At 37.8% G+C, this 20022-nt stretch overlaps 1 protein-coding gene across 3 annotated transcripts in view; it reads left to right on the top strand.

Moving 5' to 3' along the window:
* The window catches only part of ATG10 (autophagy related 10), a 235561-nt gene that overhangs the window by 129655 nt on the left and 85884 nt on the right, over window positions 1-20022 (top strand). For all 3 annotated transcript variants that reach the window (XM_060093112.1, XM_060093114.1, XM_060093113.1), the window contains one exon: window positions 11708-11846. In XM_060093112.1, the coding sequence (XP_059949095.1) occupies window positions 11708-11846 (139 nt within the window). The remainder of the gene's footprint in view (window positions 1-11707; window positions 11847-20022) is intronic.

Raw genomic sequence — 20022 nt, forward strand, 5'->3', positions numbered from 1 at the left:
CACTGAGTCTTCATGCGGTTCATTTGTCAGAAGACCAGGAGTCCTATATGTTATTCAAGGCATCCGAAAGGGAACGGGGAGCCAGGTGCTAGGAAGGGGCCAACAGTGGTGGTTTACTCCTACAGGCTTTTGTTATGTATCACAGCTTATTGTGCACTGGATTTAGCGGGATGATCTCATCCAGTTTTAGTTAACACAACTCCTACTTGTCAGACTAGGGACTTTAAAGATCCCTGCCAAGAAACTTTAATGAACAACAACAACAACAACAAAATGGCAGTATGTAAAAATGACAATATAATCCGATCTTTCAAAAAAATTCTCTCTCCAAATTTGATTTCTTGAGATAGGATTTACATTTACTGTTATTAATGATGACCCTCAACCTGTGTGCATGTTGTGCCTAATGATCACATGAAGCTCTCTGTGTTGAGTGGCAACTCACTGAAAAGCATCCAGAACATGAAGACAAACCTCTTAGGACTTGGAGAAATGACTGAAATGTGTGTGTCATGATTTACTAGGCACATCCAGTGATATATGTCTTCCACGTGGATTTGTGTATCTTTTTTAGCTGTTGCAACCATTAAAATCACCTACCAAAAAAATGGAGAAAAAACTGAAGCCAGACTTTTGAAATGCCATGTCATAATTAAGATTTAAAGCAGAACAAACAAAAAAGTCTGTAGCATATTCAGTCAAATTGCTGTCATCAAAATATTACTGGCAAAAAAACGTGTCTGTACCATTACTAAATAAAATAACTGTTTTTCAATAACACTTTATTTACTGTGTTGATTTACACATTTGGAACCCAGGGCTCTTTGTCTATGTGCAAATTAGAACAAGATTCTTTATGAAGAGGAAGGAAGTCACGTCTGGTTCTTCAGAGTCCGTTTTGAATTAAGGCTGCGCCCCTGTGCTGGAGAGAGAGGCAGGACTGCCTGGCAGGCAGGATCTGGGCGTTTGGTGTCTGGGTGTCTGGTCATCCAGGACTGTGACCAGGGCTGGGTGCTCAGCAGTGTGGGCTCTGAAGCCAGGAGCCCAGTGAAACACTGGCAACTCTGTGCTCATTTGCATGTGATTTACATGTATGGCCATTTACGTGCTAACTTTTGCAATGGGTACTTTAAAATCAACATTTCTGCAACTTTATTCAGCCACAGCCACTGCCCCAGAAAGCTGAGGGCAAAATGGGCAAGATGCCCAAAGAGGAGATGAGGGCAAGGGGCCAGTGAAGGTCCTGTGGTGCTCAGAGCAAAGAGCAGAGCGGGATGCCTACTTCTATCAGTGACCAGATCATCACCTAACTAAAATAATCACTGGGAAAATATTTTTCCCTCATCTTTGTCTTATCCATGAAGGTTTTCAACTTTAATCTTTTAAATGTACATAGTATATTACACACAAATACATGTTCATAACTGATCAGAAGGTAAATATACACACAATAAAGATGAATGCTTAAACTTTTTGACTCCAGGAATCACAAGCAAAAAAGTTGAGAGACCCCTGATTTATAGGACGGAAATGATAACAGAGAGTTTATGCTCATTCCATTCACTTATTTCATTTAACAAATATTGATTGAATGCCTACTATTTGCCAGGTTCTGTTCAAGATGCTTGGGATACCTTAGTGAATAAGATAGGCAAAAACCATGCCCTCGGGGCACTCATGTCCTAAGGGATGTGTGTGTGCCATAGCATAGCCTTTCCCTGACCCCAGACCAGATGAGGCCCCAAGATACATTCTTATATTTTTATAGCATTTGCAACACTATAATCAAATAATTGTTGATGGAACGATTTGGTTTTTCCTTCACTCTCCCTCTAGTTATAAGCTCTCTGAGAGCAAAGATTGTGTCTGTTCTGTTTCACCACTAATTCTCCAGTGGTGGCACCATGCCTAGCGTATAGTAGACGCTCATTAATGGTTAGTGAAAGAATATTTGCTCTGTCTGCACACACTGTGTACATGTGTACACATGTATGTGAGTTTGCTCAAAGCTGAGAAAGAAAGGCATAGGGCATTCTCAAGCAGAAACTGTTGCTGAGGGCAGGACGTGTAGTGACAGAATGAAGTGTGCAAGGAGAATTTTTAGTGTCTGCAAGAAGAGTTTGTTAGGAAGAAGCTTGGGTGATTAGAGGTGTTCCTCAAAATCTATCTGGGTGGATGATATGGTCATTGGACTAAAAAATAAACCTTGGGGAATGGGAATTAGGATATTAAAAGGGTCAATCCTATATAAAACTGGTTTATATTTGAAAGAGCTGAAACAAAAAAGGTAAAAACCACACACAAAAAATTTATAGATGTGGTAAAATTATGTATACTCTGGGACTCTGTGCATTTTCTCTAGTAGCACTTATTGTGATGATAATTTTAAATTTGTGTGATTGTTTATCACATCTCTTCCCTTTAGGGCACAATGTCTGCTGTTGTTCTCCCCTCTGTTCCCAGATCCTAGGACAGAGTCTAGAACAAGGGTTGGCAAACTGTGGCCAGCTTCCTATTTTTGTACAGCTCACAAGCTGAGAACAGTTTTTGCATTTTTATATGGTTGAGAAAGAATAGTATTTCATGACACACTAAAATTATATGAAATTTAAATTTTAGTGTCCATAAATAACATTTTATTGGACCAAAGCCACAGTCATTAATTTACATATTGTCTAGGCTGCTTTTGTGCTACAGTGGCAAAGTTGAGTGGTTTTGACAGAGACACATGGTTCACAAAGCTTAAAAAATTTACTACCTGGCCCTTTAAGAAAATGTTTGCGGACCCTTGATGTAGAACATAGAAAATACCCTATAACATTTGATGAATGAATAAATAAACTAATCAGTATACCTACTATGTGTCAGATAGTTTTATAGTTTATCTTGTTTAATACACTTTAAACAAGGAGAAAGTGCCTTCATTTAACAAATAAGGAAACTCAGGCTCAGAGGGATTAAATGGTCTGTTCATCCAGAGAGTGCAGAGTCAGAAACTGAACCCAGGTCTAACTACAAATTCCATGCCCTTTTCCACATTTGACTATACTATGCTTCTCTAATATCTAGATGTTTTTATCTGAGATTTGAATATACACTTCCACTCCAGTAGAAAGATGAGAACATTCACTGTGCTCTCATTGCTGCTGCAATAGTATTGTTTAACCACCCCTCAGCCTCTATCTTTGTCCTGGCACAAGCACGCGGTATGCACTTGTGGAAGGGGTTCTCCTAGTAAAAGAGCCAACAAGCAAACAAATAAAGCCTATTCACATCCACATAATCCAGAGACAGTTTTGAGGAAGGGGAAGGAACTCAGGCTCACTTGAAGGTCCTGTAGAGCAGTTCACACCTGATTCCTAGACATGATGTTTCTTGTGCACATACCGAGACAGCCCCTCTTGAAATTACTAGTGCTTGCCTTTTGGTCTGTTTATCAAGACCTTATCAGTTTCACTCTTTGGCAATGAAATTTACTCATTTCTGGATTTGAGTGTAGACGTTTATTCATATGCTGAAGGAATTTGCAGTTTATTCATCAAGACAATTAAAAATCTCACTTGTTTAAATTACGGTAGTGCCATCTCTTACCTTAGAAAATTACTTCAGCCAAACTTCAGCCTGTTGTATTCAATTATCGTCATTCTTTGAAGGCTTAGAATTTATCATCCCTTCAGGAAATCTAATGTAACATTCTAAGATAGAAAAAAATAGAAAAGGGGGAAAGTTCACCAAATGGAGACACAGGTCCTTTAATAAGGTTCTGCTTACTACTTATAAAAATACAATAAAGTGAAATTAAGGAAGGCCTTAAGACGGACTCGTAGGAGTGGGCACACTAAGGTCTATGGACCATAGCTTGTTTTTGTAAATAAAATTTCACTGGAGTATGGCCACCTCTATTTGTGTTTGTCCCAGAACTACTGAGTTCAAAAGCAGAAGTTTGGGAGTGGAGCCCGAGAGTCAAATGTTTAACATCCCCTACTCCCCTAAATCCCATCATCTGTGCAGTGTGAAGGAATCCTGGGCCTGGAGCCTGGGGGCTTAAATTTGTGCTCTGGCTCAGTTTCTTACTTGCTGTGTGACCTTGGGCCTTCCTCTAGAGCAGAGGAGCAAATGGCATAATGTACACAAATGTTCTTAGAAAAACTGTGAACTGTTGTAACTGAGGCTGGTCTTTCTTATGTAGCATGCAGAGGGTAACTGAATAGAAACACATTTGACTGATTCTGAAGCTCAGAATACTAGGTGAAAGTCTTTCCCTTTTCCTTTACTCAGTCATGATTTACATAAGGAATTTCTGGTTTTCATATCCCTTATCCTGCTAATTCTTTTGCATTTAACTTCTCAGAAATCTTAAAAAGTAGATGAGAAGAACCTGAGTTTTCTTTTAAAAAGTCCTTCTTTTTTCCTTAGTTTTTTCTAAGAAAATGATACTTTTTATATATTGTTCTGATGTAAGGACTAATCATCATTGACATATGTTAGGTACCTCTAACCATTATTACTATTCCCTTCTGCTGGGGAACCTGTGTCCCTTCTGCCTCTGAGATTCCGTGCCAGCCTCTTCTGCAGTCCGCCTTGCACTCAGCTTAGTTGCTAGCTGCCCAACTCTGGGTTCAAGCTGTCTTGCTGTCTCCTGCACAGTCCTAAAGGAAACATGGCCTTCGAAGCACAATGGAGCCAGCGGTAAACATCCAGAAAACTGCCAGATGTGCTTTGGCAGGTTTCTATGTCCCCTCCCTACTGCCTTGCCCTTGAGCATGCCAGGCTGCATCGGATTTAATCCCACACAGGAGACAGATTCTTTTTCTCAGTGAGAACCCACATTGGCCATGCGGGTGCTAATTTGCTCCCCTCTGATGGAGCTTGGAGAGCAAAGAATGGCACCCCTTTCTTTCCAAAAAAAAATCAGAAGTAGTGATAGTGTTACTGGGAAAGGGGGAGCCTCACTGAGATGCTATCCTTGGGATCATCTTGGTACCAGTGTCACCCCAGATGCTGTCAGACACACGCCTGCCTGGTGTTGAACTCTCTCTTATGTACTGGATGCAACATTTACAGTTGCTAAAAGAATGCCATCACTTGCAAAGTTCTTGTGACAATCACGCACTCAAAAGCCACAGAGATCATGAAAAAAAGAGTCATTCTAGGAGTAAAAATAGTGAAAAAACCACCCCACTGTAAAATAATGAGCACATGAAACAAAACAAAACAAAACAAAACAAAAAGGGCCTGCTTACTTAGAGTCCCACATAGGTTATTTTTATAATTCATTTAAAATGTTTTAATAATTAAAATTCTTTTTTCTTAAGGAATTGATTTTTCAACGATTTGTCCAAAGGCTTTGTCAGTCTTTATCACTTCTGAAAATATTAAAAGGATGTTGGCTCAGGAAAATCAAGCAAAGTTTGTTACACAGTCCATCTTTCCATTGTGATTAGATGGCTATGTGTCCACTCGTGGATGCAGCTAAAGACTGTCCTGAACCAGTACTGTCCCTCTGTCACTCTTTGGCTTTTTGGCTACGATTCTGGCCTGTAACTGTTAGGTTTGAATTAAGAACCTGATTGGTGGAAGATAAACAAATAGAATCTCTTTTCCTCAAGGGACATTATAAATAAATCTTGTTGCTTATGTTTGCTCAGTAATAGTAATAGAGATTTCTAGTGATAGAAAAAAAGTTTTTCTTCCTCCAATTACTTTTCCCTCTAGGCTAAATAGAGATATGGATCTCATTTCCTAAGCACAGTACACTATTTGGGTTTGCTTTCAATAAAATATCTATGAAGTGTCTTTAGCATGATCAGTATTTAATGAGATTTAGTTGTAAAGCTTAATTCATATCAGATTTTCTAAATGAGAGATCACTGTCAACTTATTGTTAATTGAATTCAATAAAATCAAGGTTTCTATAATTAATGTGAACTACTTAATCTTTTAGCTCTTTGAATGAATGTAATTTTCTAAACACGGGTATCTTCTCATTTAATGAAATAGCAACACTGTGGAAAATAAATGTACATGTGAATCCTTTTTCTATTTATTTTTTATTTTTTTGGTACGTGGGCCTCTCACTGTTGTGGCCTCTCCCGTTGCGGAGCACAGGCTCCGGACGCGCGGGCTCAGCGGCCATGGCTCAGGGGCCCAGCCGCTCCGCGGCATGTGGGATCTTCCCGGACCGGGGCACGAACCCGTGTCCCCTGCATCGGCAGGCGGACTCTCAACCACTGCGCCACCAGGGAAGCCCCTATTACTTTTCTTTTATTATGTTTTAAAGAGGATTTGGGTATATTTAATTTGATATTAAGAGTTAATAGAGGGGCTTCCCTGGTGGCGCAGTGGTTGAGAGTCCGCCTGCCGATGCAGGGGACACGGGTTCGTGCCCCGGTCCGGGAAGATCCCACATGCCGCGGAGCGGCTGGGCCCCTGAGCCATGGCCGCTGAGCCCGCGCGTCCGGAGCCTGTGCTCCGCAACGGGAGAGGCCCGCGTACCGCAAAAAAAAAGAAAGAAAGAAAGAAAGAAAAAGAAAAGTAATAAAATATTAACAAACATACTCAAAATGTTAATAGTAATCTGATGGTGTCTAGAACATCAGTCCAAATTAAGTATATAACAGTTAAGAAATGGCATTCTCCAGTACAAAGAACAGTGGTTTCAGGATCAGTAGATGTGGGTCATAGGCCTGCCTCTGCCTCTAATTATCTGGGTGACACTGGGTAAACCACTAACCTTTTTGGGCCTTCTAGTTTGGATCAGCAAGGTGAGTGTTGGGCGAGATGGAATGATTGAAGTTCCTTTCACTATTAGAGTTCTGTGATTCTGTATCCTGTAACATGGTAGCAGAAACTTCTGTTACCTTAAAAAAATTTTTTATGAGAATTAAAAATATTCAAAAAAGTAGACTGAAAGGTATAAATCAACCATCAATCAACCCCAACAATCATCATTCCGTGGCCAACCGTGTCCCTTCCACATCTCCATCCACTGACACCTCTCCTGTGTTATTGTAAGGCTAATTCCAGACATCAGCCTCTCTTTATCAACGTAATCCCTCTGCCATCTGTACTGTTAGCCCTGAGGTCTTAGATATTGTATTTTGTTTTTAATGAATCTCTAATTGTCTAGCTATTTTTTCCTTTTCATTTTTAATTGAAATTTTAAGATAAATACAGATTCACAGGCAGTAATAAGAAATAATCAGAAAGATCCCACGTACCCTTAATCCAGTTTACCCCAGTGGTAACATCTTGCAAAATTATAGTATAATATCACAACCAGGGTATTGGCATTGATACAATCCACTGATCTTATTCAGATTTCCCCATTTTATTTATACTGATCTCTGTGTGCGTGTGTGTGTGTGTCTGTGTGTGTGTGTTTGGCTGTATACAACTTTATCACATGTGTAGGTTCATGTATCTACCACTGTAGTCAAGATACAGAACAATTCCATCATCACAAGGACTCTTCATGTTATTTTGTAACCATACCCACCTCCTTCTGCCCACCCCCTCAACACTAATCTGTTCTCTGTTCTTCATTTCTAAAATTTTGTCATTTTAAAATGTTATATAAATGGAATCATACAGTCTGTAACCTTTTCAGATTGGCTTTTATCACTCCATAATTACCAGGAGATTCACTCAGGTGATTGTGTGTATCAACAATTTGCTCTTTTCATTGCCGAGCAGTGTGGGATGATGTACCACAATTTGTTTAACCATGACCTGCTGAGGGACATCTGAACTGTCTCAAGTTTTTGGCTATTTTGAATAAAACTACTATGAACATTCATGTACAGGTTTTTCATTTCTCTGGGATAAATGCCCAAGAGTGTAATTGGTGGACTGTATGGTAATTACATGTTTAGTTTTATAAGAAACTGCCATATGGTTTTCCAGAGCGGCTGTACCCTTTTATACTCCAAGCAGCAATGTATGAATGATCTAGTTTCTTTGCATCTTCACCAACATTTGAAGATGTCACTGTTTGTTATTTTAGCTATTCTGATAGATGTGTAGTGATATCTCATTGTAGTTTTAATTTGCATTTCCCTGATTGTTAATGATATCAAATATTTTTTATATGCCTGTTCGCCATTTGTATATCATCTTTGGTGATCTTTTGCATTTTTACTCCTCCATTTACTTTTTTTCAGAATTCAGGGTCAGAGTAGGCTTGCTGGTAAATCACCTATGATGTTTGTTATAGTATACTTAAATGGGAGGAACCAGATCTGCAGCTGCTGCAGAAAATATTGCTTACCAGTGTTCTCAGCTCTGTGTTAGAGTATCTGGGAATACAAAGATGAATAAGACAAGAACCTTGGTCTTAAAGTTCTAAAACCATCTGGCACTTTGGGAAAGGGAAGCAGAAAATATGTAGAAGTCCGAGATTTCCAGATTGCATGACTTCACAGGATGATATTTGCATGGGCATCATGAAGGTGACCACGAATGATGGAAAGATCCTAGCAGAAACAGGTCAAGAATTCAGTTCATTTAATATGAGTTAAGGATGCAAAAAATGTCTTTGCCTGTAGATGGCTGCTCAGAGCAAGGGGCTGGGTTGACATAGCAGCACTCGCAATTAGAGGACAGGTACTCCAGACTTCAAATCCTACAAAGGTACTCAGCTGCCAGTGAGAACAGTGACTGGAGTGAAACTTCTAATAGCTCTTGAAGAAGCTTTTTCTGTCCCCTCTCTCTTACCCCGTGGGCCTCCAAACTGTTCCAGAGAATCTGAATCTATGTCTAATTGCTCACCAGTTGCAAGAACCTGGTGTCAACCCCAACACATACCTGAGTGCTTAATTTGAGTTTGGGTGAAGGACAGTCTTTCCAGAAATTTTATCCTCCCTAGCAGGACTGAGTCTCAGGCAGACTATTTCTGCAGTTTTGTGCAGAAATTAATGACCGAATTCAATATTTACTTACAAACAGGACAGTGATGGTCTAAGAAGAGAAATAGCTTAATAGAGAAGAATAGGGAATAAGTACACACATACACACAAATCTAATTTATGGTAATAGTGGCATTAAAAATCAATGGGAAAATGATGGACTATTAGAAATCATTTGGGAAAAATTCTTACCTCACACCATACACAAAAACAAAATTCAGATGGATTAATGATCTAAATGACAATTTAAAAACATGTATGTATGTGAGAGAGACAGAATATGTGTGTGTAGAATAGAGGAGCTTAACATTTTTATAATTTTTAAGGCTGAGGTGGGACATAGCAGGAGTCCTTCTAATGAAGACAGATAACTCAGAAGCTGTAAACAGAAAATGTACAGCTTTGACTACATGAAAGTAAAAAAAAAAATTTTATGATAATATGTACAAGAAACAAAGTTAAAAGAAAACTGAGTGAAAGTGTTTTATACACACATACATACCACACATACACTTGCACACCTTTGTTTTTCTATGGTGCAGAGATGTATATATTTCTAGTAATAAGTTATTATTTCTAATATACAAAGAGTTTGTATAATTCAATAAGAACAAATGGAAATTAAATACAGAAAAACAGGAAAGGAATAAGAACAGGCACATCACAGAAGAATATAAATTACCAATAAATATATGAGTAGATGTTTACTTTCACTAGTAATCAAGGAACTAGAAACTAAAACAAAAAACTGACATTTAAAAATTCATCAAATAGGCAAAAATTAAAAACAAATAATATTCAGTATTTATGGGAATTGGGAAAGGGCATTCTTTTACATTTTTGCTGGGAATATATACTGATACAGCTTTTTTCTGAGGACAAATCTATTGAAATTTGAAATGTACGTACCCCCTCATACATTAATGTCACCTTTAGGAATCTGCACCATAGAAAAACAGAGGTGTATAAAAATATATGTGCTAAGATATTCATGGCAGCATTAGTTGTAGTAGCAGAAAATTATAATTAACCTAAAATATCTAGCAATATGGAAATGTTTAAAAAAACACACACAAAACTATGGCATAGTCATATATTGGAATGCAGTGAAGTCATTAAAAGAAGGAGCAAAATCTGCAGCACTGACATGGTAGCACGTGGTAGTATGTTCATGAGTGAATAAATCAAATCAAGGAACATATGTACATATAGCATGATTTAATTGGGGATGCAGAGGTGGGAGGGTAGGTGGATGTATGTGTATAAACGTGTTTGCAGACCAAAAAATAAAAACGTCTGGAAAAATACACAATGACCTTTTGAAAATGGTTACAAATCTGAGGTACTGAAGTGCTGGGATGAGGGGAATTTCACTTTTTTTTTTTTTAAATGTACTTGTGCAGTGTTTGCAGTTATTTTTAATCACAATGACTTAATAATGTTACAAAAGAAAAGAAATTATAAATGCTAAAGAACCCAATCTTTGACCAAAAAGAAAGAATTTTGGTTAGGAGAATTGCTTTAAAAGAAGACGTATTTATCTTTGCCTAATGAAAATTTAAATAAAAAAATAGACAAAACTCTTCCTTGCTATTGTATTAATTTTCTGTATCTGGAATACTTATTTTAGTGGTTTCTCTTTGGTTATTTAATTCATTGTGTTTAATTGCTAGTGTTTACTGGAGTTTAGTGAAAAGCTATTTTGTAAATGTCTTCAGTTGTGATTTACCTAGTGTAATATCTCCCCCAGTGAATTGACTGTGAGTGGGGAATTAGTAAAGCAGATAACAGATCTGGAGAGTAGTATGTGGCTTTACTTATCTCTACAGGAAACCTTATTTCATATTGGTAAAGTTTGAAATCTTTCCTGTAGCTCTTCCCGATTGTTCATTGTTGTTACCGTTTTAATGAGAGGTAGAAATGAGCCAAACCAACCTGCTTCTTTCCTGCTACTAAATTAATGTCAAAGGAAATTCTTCAGCCCAAATAAATAAGTGAATGTGGATGGAATCAGATTCTGACTCAATATGTCCAATTAATTGCTTCCAAACGTTAAGATACATTCTTAAGAAACCCTACACATAATAAAAAATCAGCCAGTGGAGAATGGTTAGGTGAGAAGTGAACTAGCTTAGAACCATCTTTGTTTAAAAAACCCCATTTAAGTTGACATTAATATTTACCATCTACTCTATTATAAATCAAGATTTATTGTAGAAATGTACCAAAGATAACACAATAATAAAGAAAACAGATTCATCTCAGGTTTTGAAATGTACCTAACAAATTCAGCCTCTTGCAAAATAACTTTCTTATTCAAAATGGAACTGGGAATTGTTCAGCACACAGTGAATCACCTTTTGGCAAGTACAATAGAATCTTTAGGGACATTTTGCAGTATCTTGTTCAATTGTTAGGATGTTTTTAGCTTTCACAGGTAAGGAAGAAGGTAGCTTGTATAGCCATCATCTTGTTGCTAAAATTGTACAGTAAAGATTTTTCAGAGTTGCTGTTGCAATAGATCTTTTTACTTTTTTTTTTTTCTTCCTGTTTCTTTACCCAGAGCTGCTTTGTCTCTCGAAAACAATCTGGAATTACTTAATGCTGTTTTCTGGTTTTACTATTTACCCAGGACTCAAATGTTAAACATTAATGTGGGAAACTCCCTTTTCCTTACCTCATAGTCCTATATTTATTTAACTGTTATTTTGCAAGAAGAAAACCTCATCTTTCTCTCTCTGTGTTAAAGGACTTCTTTTTATTGACAGACACATTTTGTTTTTGTATTTGCTTTTTTTCAGGAGGCTTTAGAGCCACCCCTGGATGATTTTGAGGTGACGGAGACCACCACGGCAACCGAAGTGATTAAATATGAGTATCATGTCTTATATTCCTGCAGCTACCAAGTGCCTGTGCTTTACTTTAGGGCAAGCTTTTTAGGTAAGACCATGTTGGAAGCTAAATGTAAATTCATAGCATTTACATATAAGGCAGAAAGCAGATTTGGAAAATTATTCTTGAGAGAAAAAAATAGAGTTAAAAATAAGAAAACTGTGGGTGAGGTAAGGTTTTACCAGTAAATTTTCTCATGCTTTAGAAGGAGTATCAAGACTTCAGAGTGAATGATATCATCCCAGCCTTAAGTCTGATCTTCAGATTCTTGGCCTCCTGCCCAGCGTTGACTAAGCCCCCTGGCCCTTTTTCTTTTCTTTACTTTAAACAAGGAGGAACAACTTAAAGCTACAATGTTTATTTACTTCTAACTTTACAGTAAAAATTTCTTTCAATCTCAAGTGATCCCATTAACTCAAAAGTCCCCATATCTCCTTCCCCAAGCACTAATTATTATTTCAGGAACTGTTTATCAATCCATTTACGCTATATTTAAAAATAGCACTAACATTTCCTTCGGCCATCTATACATCTCCAATACCTCAGCTTCCTGCGATGCTGTTACTCAACTCATCCCCCTTGCCAAGAAGGTGGAACACCCTGTCTCCTCTGAGGCCTTGGCTAATAAAGCTTATTTAATGAGCAGCCCCGTGGAGCCCTCACCCTGCAGTGCAGCCGGGACTCCCCCCCCCACTTCATGTCCTGTGACTTAACCGGATCAACATCTTGAGGTCCCTCCACCCTGGGCTCAGAGACAACCCCAGCCCACCCCTACCCTATCTCTCCTTTTCTGTCTGGACTTATCAGCAGCATTTTGCATTTTGAACAGGCTTCTAACCTTTTCTGGATAGCCAAGACATCTGAATTTAGCCAGTGATATTTTATTTTTAATTAAAAAGTAGCTTAAGCTGCTTTGAATGTGTATTTGGTAGATTTAATCACTTGCTGCCTTATATTGTTTAATGGTCTCTAATTTTGCAGTGTTGGCGGTTTAACAAGCACTTAGGATTTAAAACACAAGAACAAATTCTCATAGACTCCCTGGTGAGAAGATTTTACTCTTGAGGTGCAGCTCCTAAGAAATGACAATTTGGGGTAAATTTTCAACATGGAACATGGGGAGTTGAGGACACTGATAGTTCACCAATTCACAAACTCTTACTGTAGATTTATCCGTATGATTATTACAGGCCTTTAAAACACTCACTTTATTGTAATTCTGTTGGGTTTGGAGCCCAGAGGTTAAAGGAAGTTTCTTGTCAGTGAGCTGTGTTATACTAAAAAGTAGAAGGGGATACATTTATTTACCAGAGGGAAGAAAAATGTCCTTCTAGGTTTTGGTTTGCAAGGGCTCTACCCAGTACCTTCTGGATTCAAAGCCATGTCAAGGCTGCAGGTAGAGGAAATAGGACACTACTTCTTCAATACTGTACTTTCATATAATTAGTATTCACCATAAGCAGTTAATCACCAGAGAAGAGCTCCCAGAGACAAAACAAGTTGTTTAGCTTGTCAGCATTAGGGAATCGGAGGTGCTGAAACATGACTGCTTCTAGCTGGAAGTGGGTCTTGCCGAGGCCGGCGGATGAGCTCATACGTGTACTTTGCTCTTATGTGCCAACAGCTCCCCTTACAGTACAGCACAGTAATTGTTCCTGCAAATCCAATTATATTTTAATGAAATTTGTATACTTCCTAAGATCTTTTCTTCATGACGGTTTTCTATTTCTTAAAAAAAACCCAAAAAAACCCCTAGCCTTTTTGGATCCTATTTATATACTTTTAAGATGCTCTTCATTTATGTTTTTATAAAGGAAATCAAAATGAGTCATTTATTTTGCATGGAAGCATTTCTTGTTCTCCACCCTCCCTACTCTGTGTTCTATAGAATGAGCATTAGGAATTTTTAAATTCCAGAATTCACTTAGTGGTTTTTCAGGTACATTAAAATACTACATTTAATTTTTAAAAGCATACTGAATGTTTTCTTGTGAAGAAACATGAAAAATGGTTCTTTCCTTTATCATAGTCTAATAATTCTTTTATCTTTTCTATCTAACTTAACCTAATGAGTATTCTAAAAATGTATCGGCCTTTACTCTGGAGTCAGAATTTTTCCTTTTTTCCCCTCAGTCCATTCCCTCTTTATTTGTTATGTGATTACTTTGGCCCTTCATCTCTTAAACAAATCTCTGTCAGTGTGGTGAATGGATTCCTAACATCTTCCTCTTATTCCATGTCCAGATTTTTCTTTGTCTCATTCTAAGAGAGTTCCGACCTAGAAAAAGGATGGCTATAAAATTTCTTGCTCAGGGGTCTTTTTTTGTTGCTTCAAAAATAGTTCACTTAGCCTTGTTTTTGACAGATATTTAGGATTTTTTCTTTTTCATTTGACTCAGTAAAAATTAGTTTCTATGCTTTGCTCTAAATTTTATTTCAGTACCTCTTTTTTTAGGTAAAGAAAGTGGTAAGTAATTCCCTTTTAAATTGACATTACCTTTTCTTTTATCGACTGGCTTAGATGCCAGAGGAAATCTTTATTCTGTTTCTTGAAATGCATATCATTGGACTGTGATTACCTCTTATTCCTTGATATGTCCAGTGTCCACCAGGCCAACTACTGCCTAAGACTCAGCTTACGTGCCACTTACTGTTGTCACCCCTATGTCATATCATATCACATTATATTATATATCATGTTGCACAATATCAGAAAAATATTTGTTTACTTGTCCCCTATAAAATGGTAAGCTAGGGGTTTAAGGTAAAAAGAGGGAGGAAGGAAATTAATAGTGAGTACTTACAACCTACAAAGTTATAAACTTTATTCATAGCTCTGTGTGTGTGTGTGTGTGTAATACATATATGACATATGTATTCTTTGTCTTACTCATTTTTATACCCACTGTATCAACAAGTATTTATTGAATGAAACAGTGAGCAGGAATTTCTAACCATTTTTGCATATAGTACAAAGATGGAAATATACCCATCTTTGCATATAGCCCTTGTGATGGTGCCTTATTTGAACTTTTCTGATGAGTTATATGGAAGGGAGTAATGCTGTTGTCTCCAGGAAACTCAGAACCTAAACCATCTATATATCTTTACTCTTTAGTCTGGTGCTTCCCAGAGACAGCAGGAATGCTTGACTAAGGAAAATAGAAAGTCCTGAGGACTCAAAGGTGAGCATCTAAGCTAGGTGGGCAGCCCTTCCACTTCTATAAACACATATTTTTATTTGATCCTTGAAGGCAGACAGCTAAGGTGAGACAGCATTCTGTTTCTGGGCATACGCAGAAACATTTATACTACTTGGCCATACGGGAACTCTGTTCCCTAGGGTTTAACATGAATTTAAGAGAAGAAATAAGTCCTTCCCAGCACTCTTTTTTCCCTACCCACTCTTGCCATTTTAGGTTTGGGAGAGGTGGTGGGGCACGCTTAATACCATTTGCTACCCAGCAGTGGGTGAGAGGTAATTGCACTTCTCTCAAGTACTAATAAATAGCCTACATTCAGACAGTGCTTTGTAGTCTATGAAGTCCATTCTCACAAAGCACTCTTGTCTTCAAGGGCCCACCTGTTTTTCTCCCCCACTATTATTTTTTTAAATTAATTAATTAATTAATTTATTTATTTTTGGCTGCGTTGGGTCTTCGTTGCTGCACGTGGGCTTTTTTTTAGTTGTGTCGAGTGGGGGCTACACTTCGTTGCGGTGCTCGGGCTTCTCATTGCGGTGGCTTCTCTTGTTGCGGAGCACAGGCTCTAGGCGCGCAGGCTCAGTAGTTGTGGCGCACTGGCTTAGTTGCTCCGCAGCATGTGGGATCTTCCCAGACCAGGGCTCAAACCCATGTCCCCTGCATTGGCAGGCGGATTCTTAACTACTGCGCCACCAAGGAAGCCCTCCCCCAACTATTTTTGAAGCGCACCGCATTAAAGAATTATTTGTAGTGTGCGAAAGGCTTCTAACTACTGCTCATCATTCCAGCACCTTTTTATGTCCCAGTGTTCCTTTTTGAGGGATTGACTTGGTCAAAAGCTGATGGTAAGTGTTAGAAATGTGGTGTAAACCTTAGGCATATACATAATGGCTTTGGGCTTCACCAGACTCCTAAGCTTACCTTGTTTTACCTTTCATTACAACTAGAGATTTCTATATTTATTTCAGCTTGAATTCTGATTAATTTCTTCCCTGTCTCTCTTCCTTTCCTTTGTTTGCGATTTCTATTGAAAAATAGGCCAAGTGGTTCTTCTCATTTTCAAAATATTTAATTCTTTGGTGCTGACATATGGGTTCTTCTTGGGAACCGTTCTGACATATTTCTTTAATTAGTTAGAAGAGCTGCTTTTGAATAGGGAAGGAAACAACATTTCTTCCATTCAGCAACTGAATGTCTGTTCTTTCTGGAGATCCATTCTATTATTGGCCCAGGGAGTAAGAGTATAGAATTAAAAATGTAACCCAGATATCTCACGTAGAAGATTTATCCACTTGTTATATGCTTGAATGATGCTCATGGAGAAACAGGGCAAGAGAAATAGCCAGAGAATAATTCCTTCTTAAAGGCAGCATGACCAAACCAAGATAAAGCCCAGCTCAAAGGAAGGATAATGAAAAGGTTGGAATTAGAATAGTATATACATCATCAGGGAGGAGGAGGAAGAGGCTTGTCCCTGGTGTGGAACAAGAGAGAGTCTTTGGACCCTATAGAAGAAAATGACAGGAAAACAGGAAAGATGGGGGTTGGAGGAAGTTGGAGAATAAAAGTAAAATATTCATAGCTCTGCCCATCAATTTTCAAGGGAACATAACAGGTTGGCTTTTCTGAAGAGGCTGGGAAAAGCACTGGAGAAGGGGAGACGGGTGAGTGCCAAGCTGTAGGGCTGGAAAGCATGGCGTATTTGGGGAACAGTGAGAGGCTGGTTTGAGGAAAACCTCTATTCCACATTGTAGAAGAAATGGTTAGAAAGATATGTTGAGGTAAAATTATGGAGGAGATAATGGATGAGATGGGGTTGGAGGATATAATGAAAGGGTGAAAGAGGTGGAGCAAAAATGAATGGGATCAAAGGAGGGGTTTTCTAGAGCAGGAAGTATGACTGAGTAGAGCAGAGAGAGAATTAATGAAGGATGAGAAGAAATTATGAAGAGTGAAACTTAGGGAAAGGAATTTGGCTTTTTTTGGTATAGTTGTTAGAAATATTTAAAAAAAAATTTTAATAGTCTCTCAGAGAGAATGAACTGGAAAGAACATATTTTCAGGGAAAATAGAGTGAGAGTTAAGGCTGCTTGTTGAACAGGAAAGAAAGGTGGATTAGAGGGGTACTTAAAAATTAAAGCAAAAATGATTCTAGTTAATTATTATAATGACCAGGAAATAGAAAATGACTTGGCAGACAATTTAGAGTCTTATTTGGTAGTAGAGAATCTTTAAGAAAGTTCATATATGCCACTTATATTTAAATAAACCATAGGTCTAGCCAAAGTCATAATAATGCAATGGAACATGGATTTTAGTGCATTAAAAAGAGATTCTAGGGGTTGAAATGAAATTTGAAGAGCAAACGGTGAAAATTATTAAGAAAAATAATGAAAAATTATTTAACTAATATAAATATATTCAAACTGAAAAGTTTAAATGATAGAGGGAATTTAATGAGAATTATTTGTTGAACAAGGTAAATGTTTGAAACGTTATGGGGAATTAGAGTACAAGTAGGATGCTGGGTTAGAACACATGATGGGGATAGAATCCCATTGAAAAGTCAAGCCCTAATTTTAAAATGTATTAAAGAAAAGGTGCAACAGAACTACAGGGACACCTAATTAGCTAAAAGGTTTATTCAAACCTGTGTTAGTACAAAGCATCACATACACAAAAAGCAACAGATTTTACATGGATTCAGAGGACAGGAAGAGGACATGAAAAGGCAGACAAATTTATTTTCTTACCAATAAGGGACTATATTTTAGCTTTCCTGGACAAATAAATGTGTTGTGGACCATAAAGAAGAAACATTTCTTTGCTTACTCTTGACAAAAGAAGCCCTGTTTGAACCATCCATTAAAACGTACATGAGTGCCTACTGTGTGCACAGCACAAAAACTCATTATCCTATTTAAAAAATATGCTGAGGAAAATCACTGCCTAACTGGAAACTAGTATATTGGTTTTCTCCTTTAAAGTCACCAAAGCAGAGTTCGTTAAGTCCATATATTAGGTGCTGTGCTGAGAAGGTGATCATGGGAAGGAGATCAAGTTAGATGGATAGTCAAGGTGCTGCTGCAGGTGTTAACAGGTCCATGTTCTGTGGGGTACTGAGATTTGAAGAAAGCCAGGAGTCCAAAATGCTGAGTACTGGTGTGCCAGAGCAAGAGGTTGGAATCAAAACCTCCAAACACTTTGGATAGGATTGAAAGTAGAGTGCATTCTGCTTTAGAACCAGCAGACCTAATGTTGTAGATATTCATCTGGTGATGTGGTCTTCGGAGTTCTGATGAATAGCTGTGTCTCAGAGTTGGTGTCTCGGATACCTTGTAGACCCAGTGTTGCTTCCCTTGGGACATTTTCTGATTCAGAGATTCGTCAAGAAGGTCTTGTGTGTACTTCTACTAGGTTAAGTGTTTAATTTAAATGAGAGGATATAGCATCACCTGCATTATGGTAAGTTCTTAACACAGTGTGTGGACAGTTTAAGGTGACCCCCAAATTACTCCTCTTTGTGCTGTTGGGCATATTTCTCATAAAGATGGATTGCAATGTACATAAACTTTCTCATGTAACTGAAAGATGTCTTACATTTATTTTCCACTCAAAATTACTAGACAAATATATGACATTTAAAACATTGGGGATGATAATTTTGAAAATTGATAAACATTAAGCAAGACTTATAAACTATTTATCTGGGGTGTATTAGTTAGGTTAGCATATACTTAGTTGCAAATAATTGAACTTTCCCATGATAAGCAGAAAAGGATTTATTGGAAGGGTAGATTGTAGAGTCAACTGAAGGCAAAAGTGTTAAGATGTCTGCCTCTCTTTGGCTTTAGTGGTATGGAATGGGGTTCTGCCTACCACTTATTTTGGAATTTATCTCCCAAGTAGTAACTATGTTTGGATGCTGAAAAATCAAATATTCACTCTATCTTCATCTACTTAACACTATAGATTTATATGAGTGTTTTACATAAATGAAAAGCTTTTAATCAATGAATTTTTAATCATGATTGTTCAGTCTTTATTCTTGGTAGTAATTGTGCTAATTGCTCTAGAAATAATATTGAACATCCATCTATCCAAGCATTGGAAAATATTTATGCACAAGACATGAAAATGTTTCTGGAATGCATAGATGAATAAAGGAATCAGAGATGATTGATGCCCTCAAGGAGCTTACAGTCTACTGAGGGAAACAAGACAGGTTTGAAATTCACTGTAACAAGTAGAATATGTTAAGGGCCATAAGAGAGGTAAACATTGTCACCAGGCAGAGAATAGGTTAGTGGTTGACAGAGGCTGTGTGGATGGGTGGGGGAGTGGTAGAAATGAGAACATGTTAGTTAAAGGGTACAGATTTTCAGATATAAGATGAATAAGTTCAGAGAGTCTAATGTACAACATGGTGACTACAGTTAACAATACTGTATTTATACTTGAGAGTTACTAAGAGAGTAGATTGTAAATGTTCTAACCACATTAACACATATACACACACAGATGGTAAATATGTGAGGGGATGGATGTGTTAACTAACTTTATTGTGGTAACCATTTCCCAATATATACATATATCAAATCATCATATTGTACACCTTAAACTTACACAATGCTATGAATCCATTATATCTCAATAAAGCTGGGGGGAAAATTACCACCAGGCCTCAGAGGGCAGAGATTACCTTGAGCTGGAGGGATCAAGAGAGGCCCTGGTTGGACTTGGGATTTGTCCGTGCATTGATGAGGGAAAGGGCAGGCCTGGCCTACTAAGAAACCTAGGAAAGGCAAAATTCTAGATACTCCTAGGTTAGGCAATGCTGGTAGAGACTACTAGTGACAACAAAAACAACACCACAATTAATATGTGTGTATCACTTTATAGTTTACAAAGAGCTCCTGGGTACTGGTCAGAATGCAAAGTCTGGAGCTGGAATGCCTTGGTTCTGATTTCCTCACTCTGCTGATTACTAACTATGTGACCTTGTAGAAGTTACTGAACTT

This window comes from Mesoplodon densirostris, chromosome 3 (assembly GCF_025265405.1).
Source record: "Mesoplodon densirostris isolate mMesDen1 chromosome 3, mMesDen1 primary haplotype, whole genome shotgun sequence".
NCBI lineage: Eukaryota > Metazoa > Chordata > Mammalia > Artiodactyla > Ziphiidae > Mesoplodon > Mesoplodon densirostris.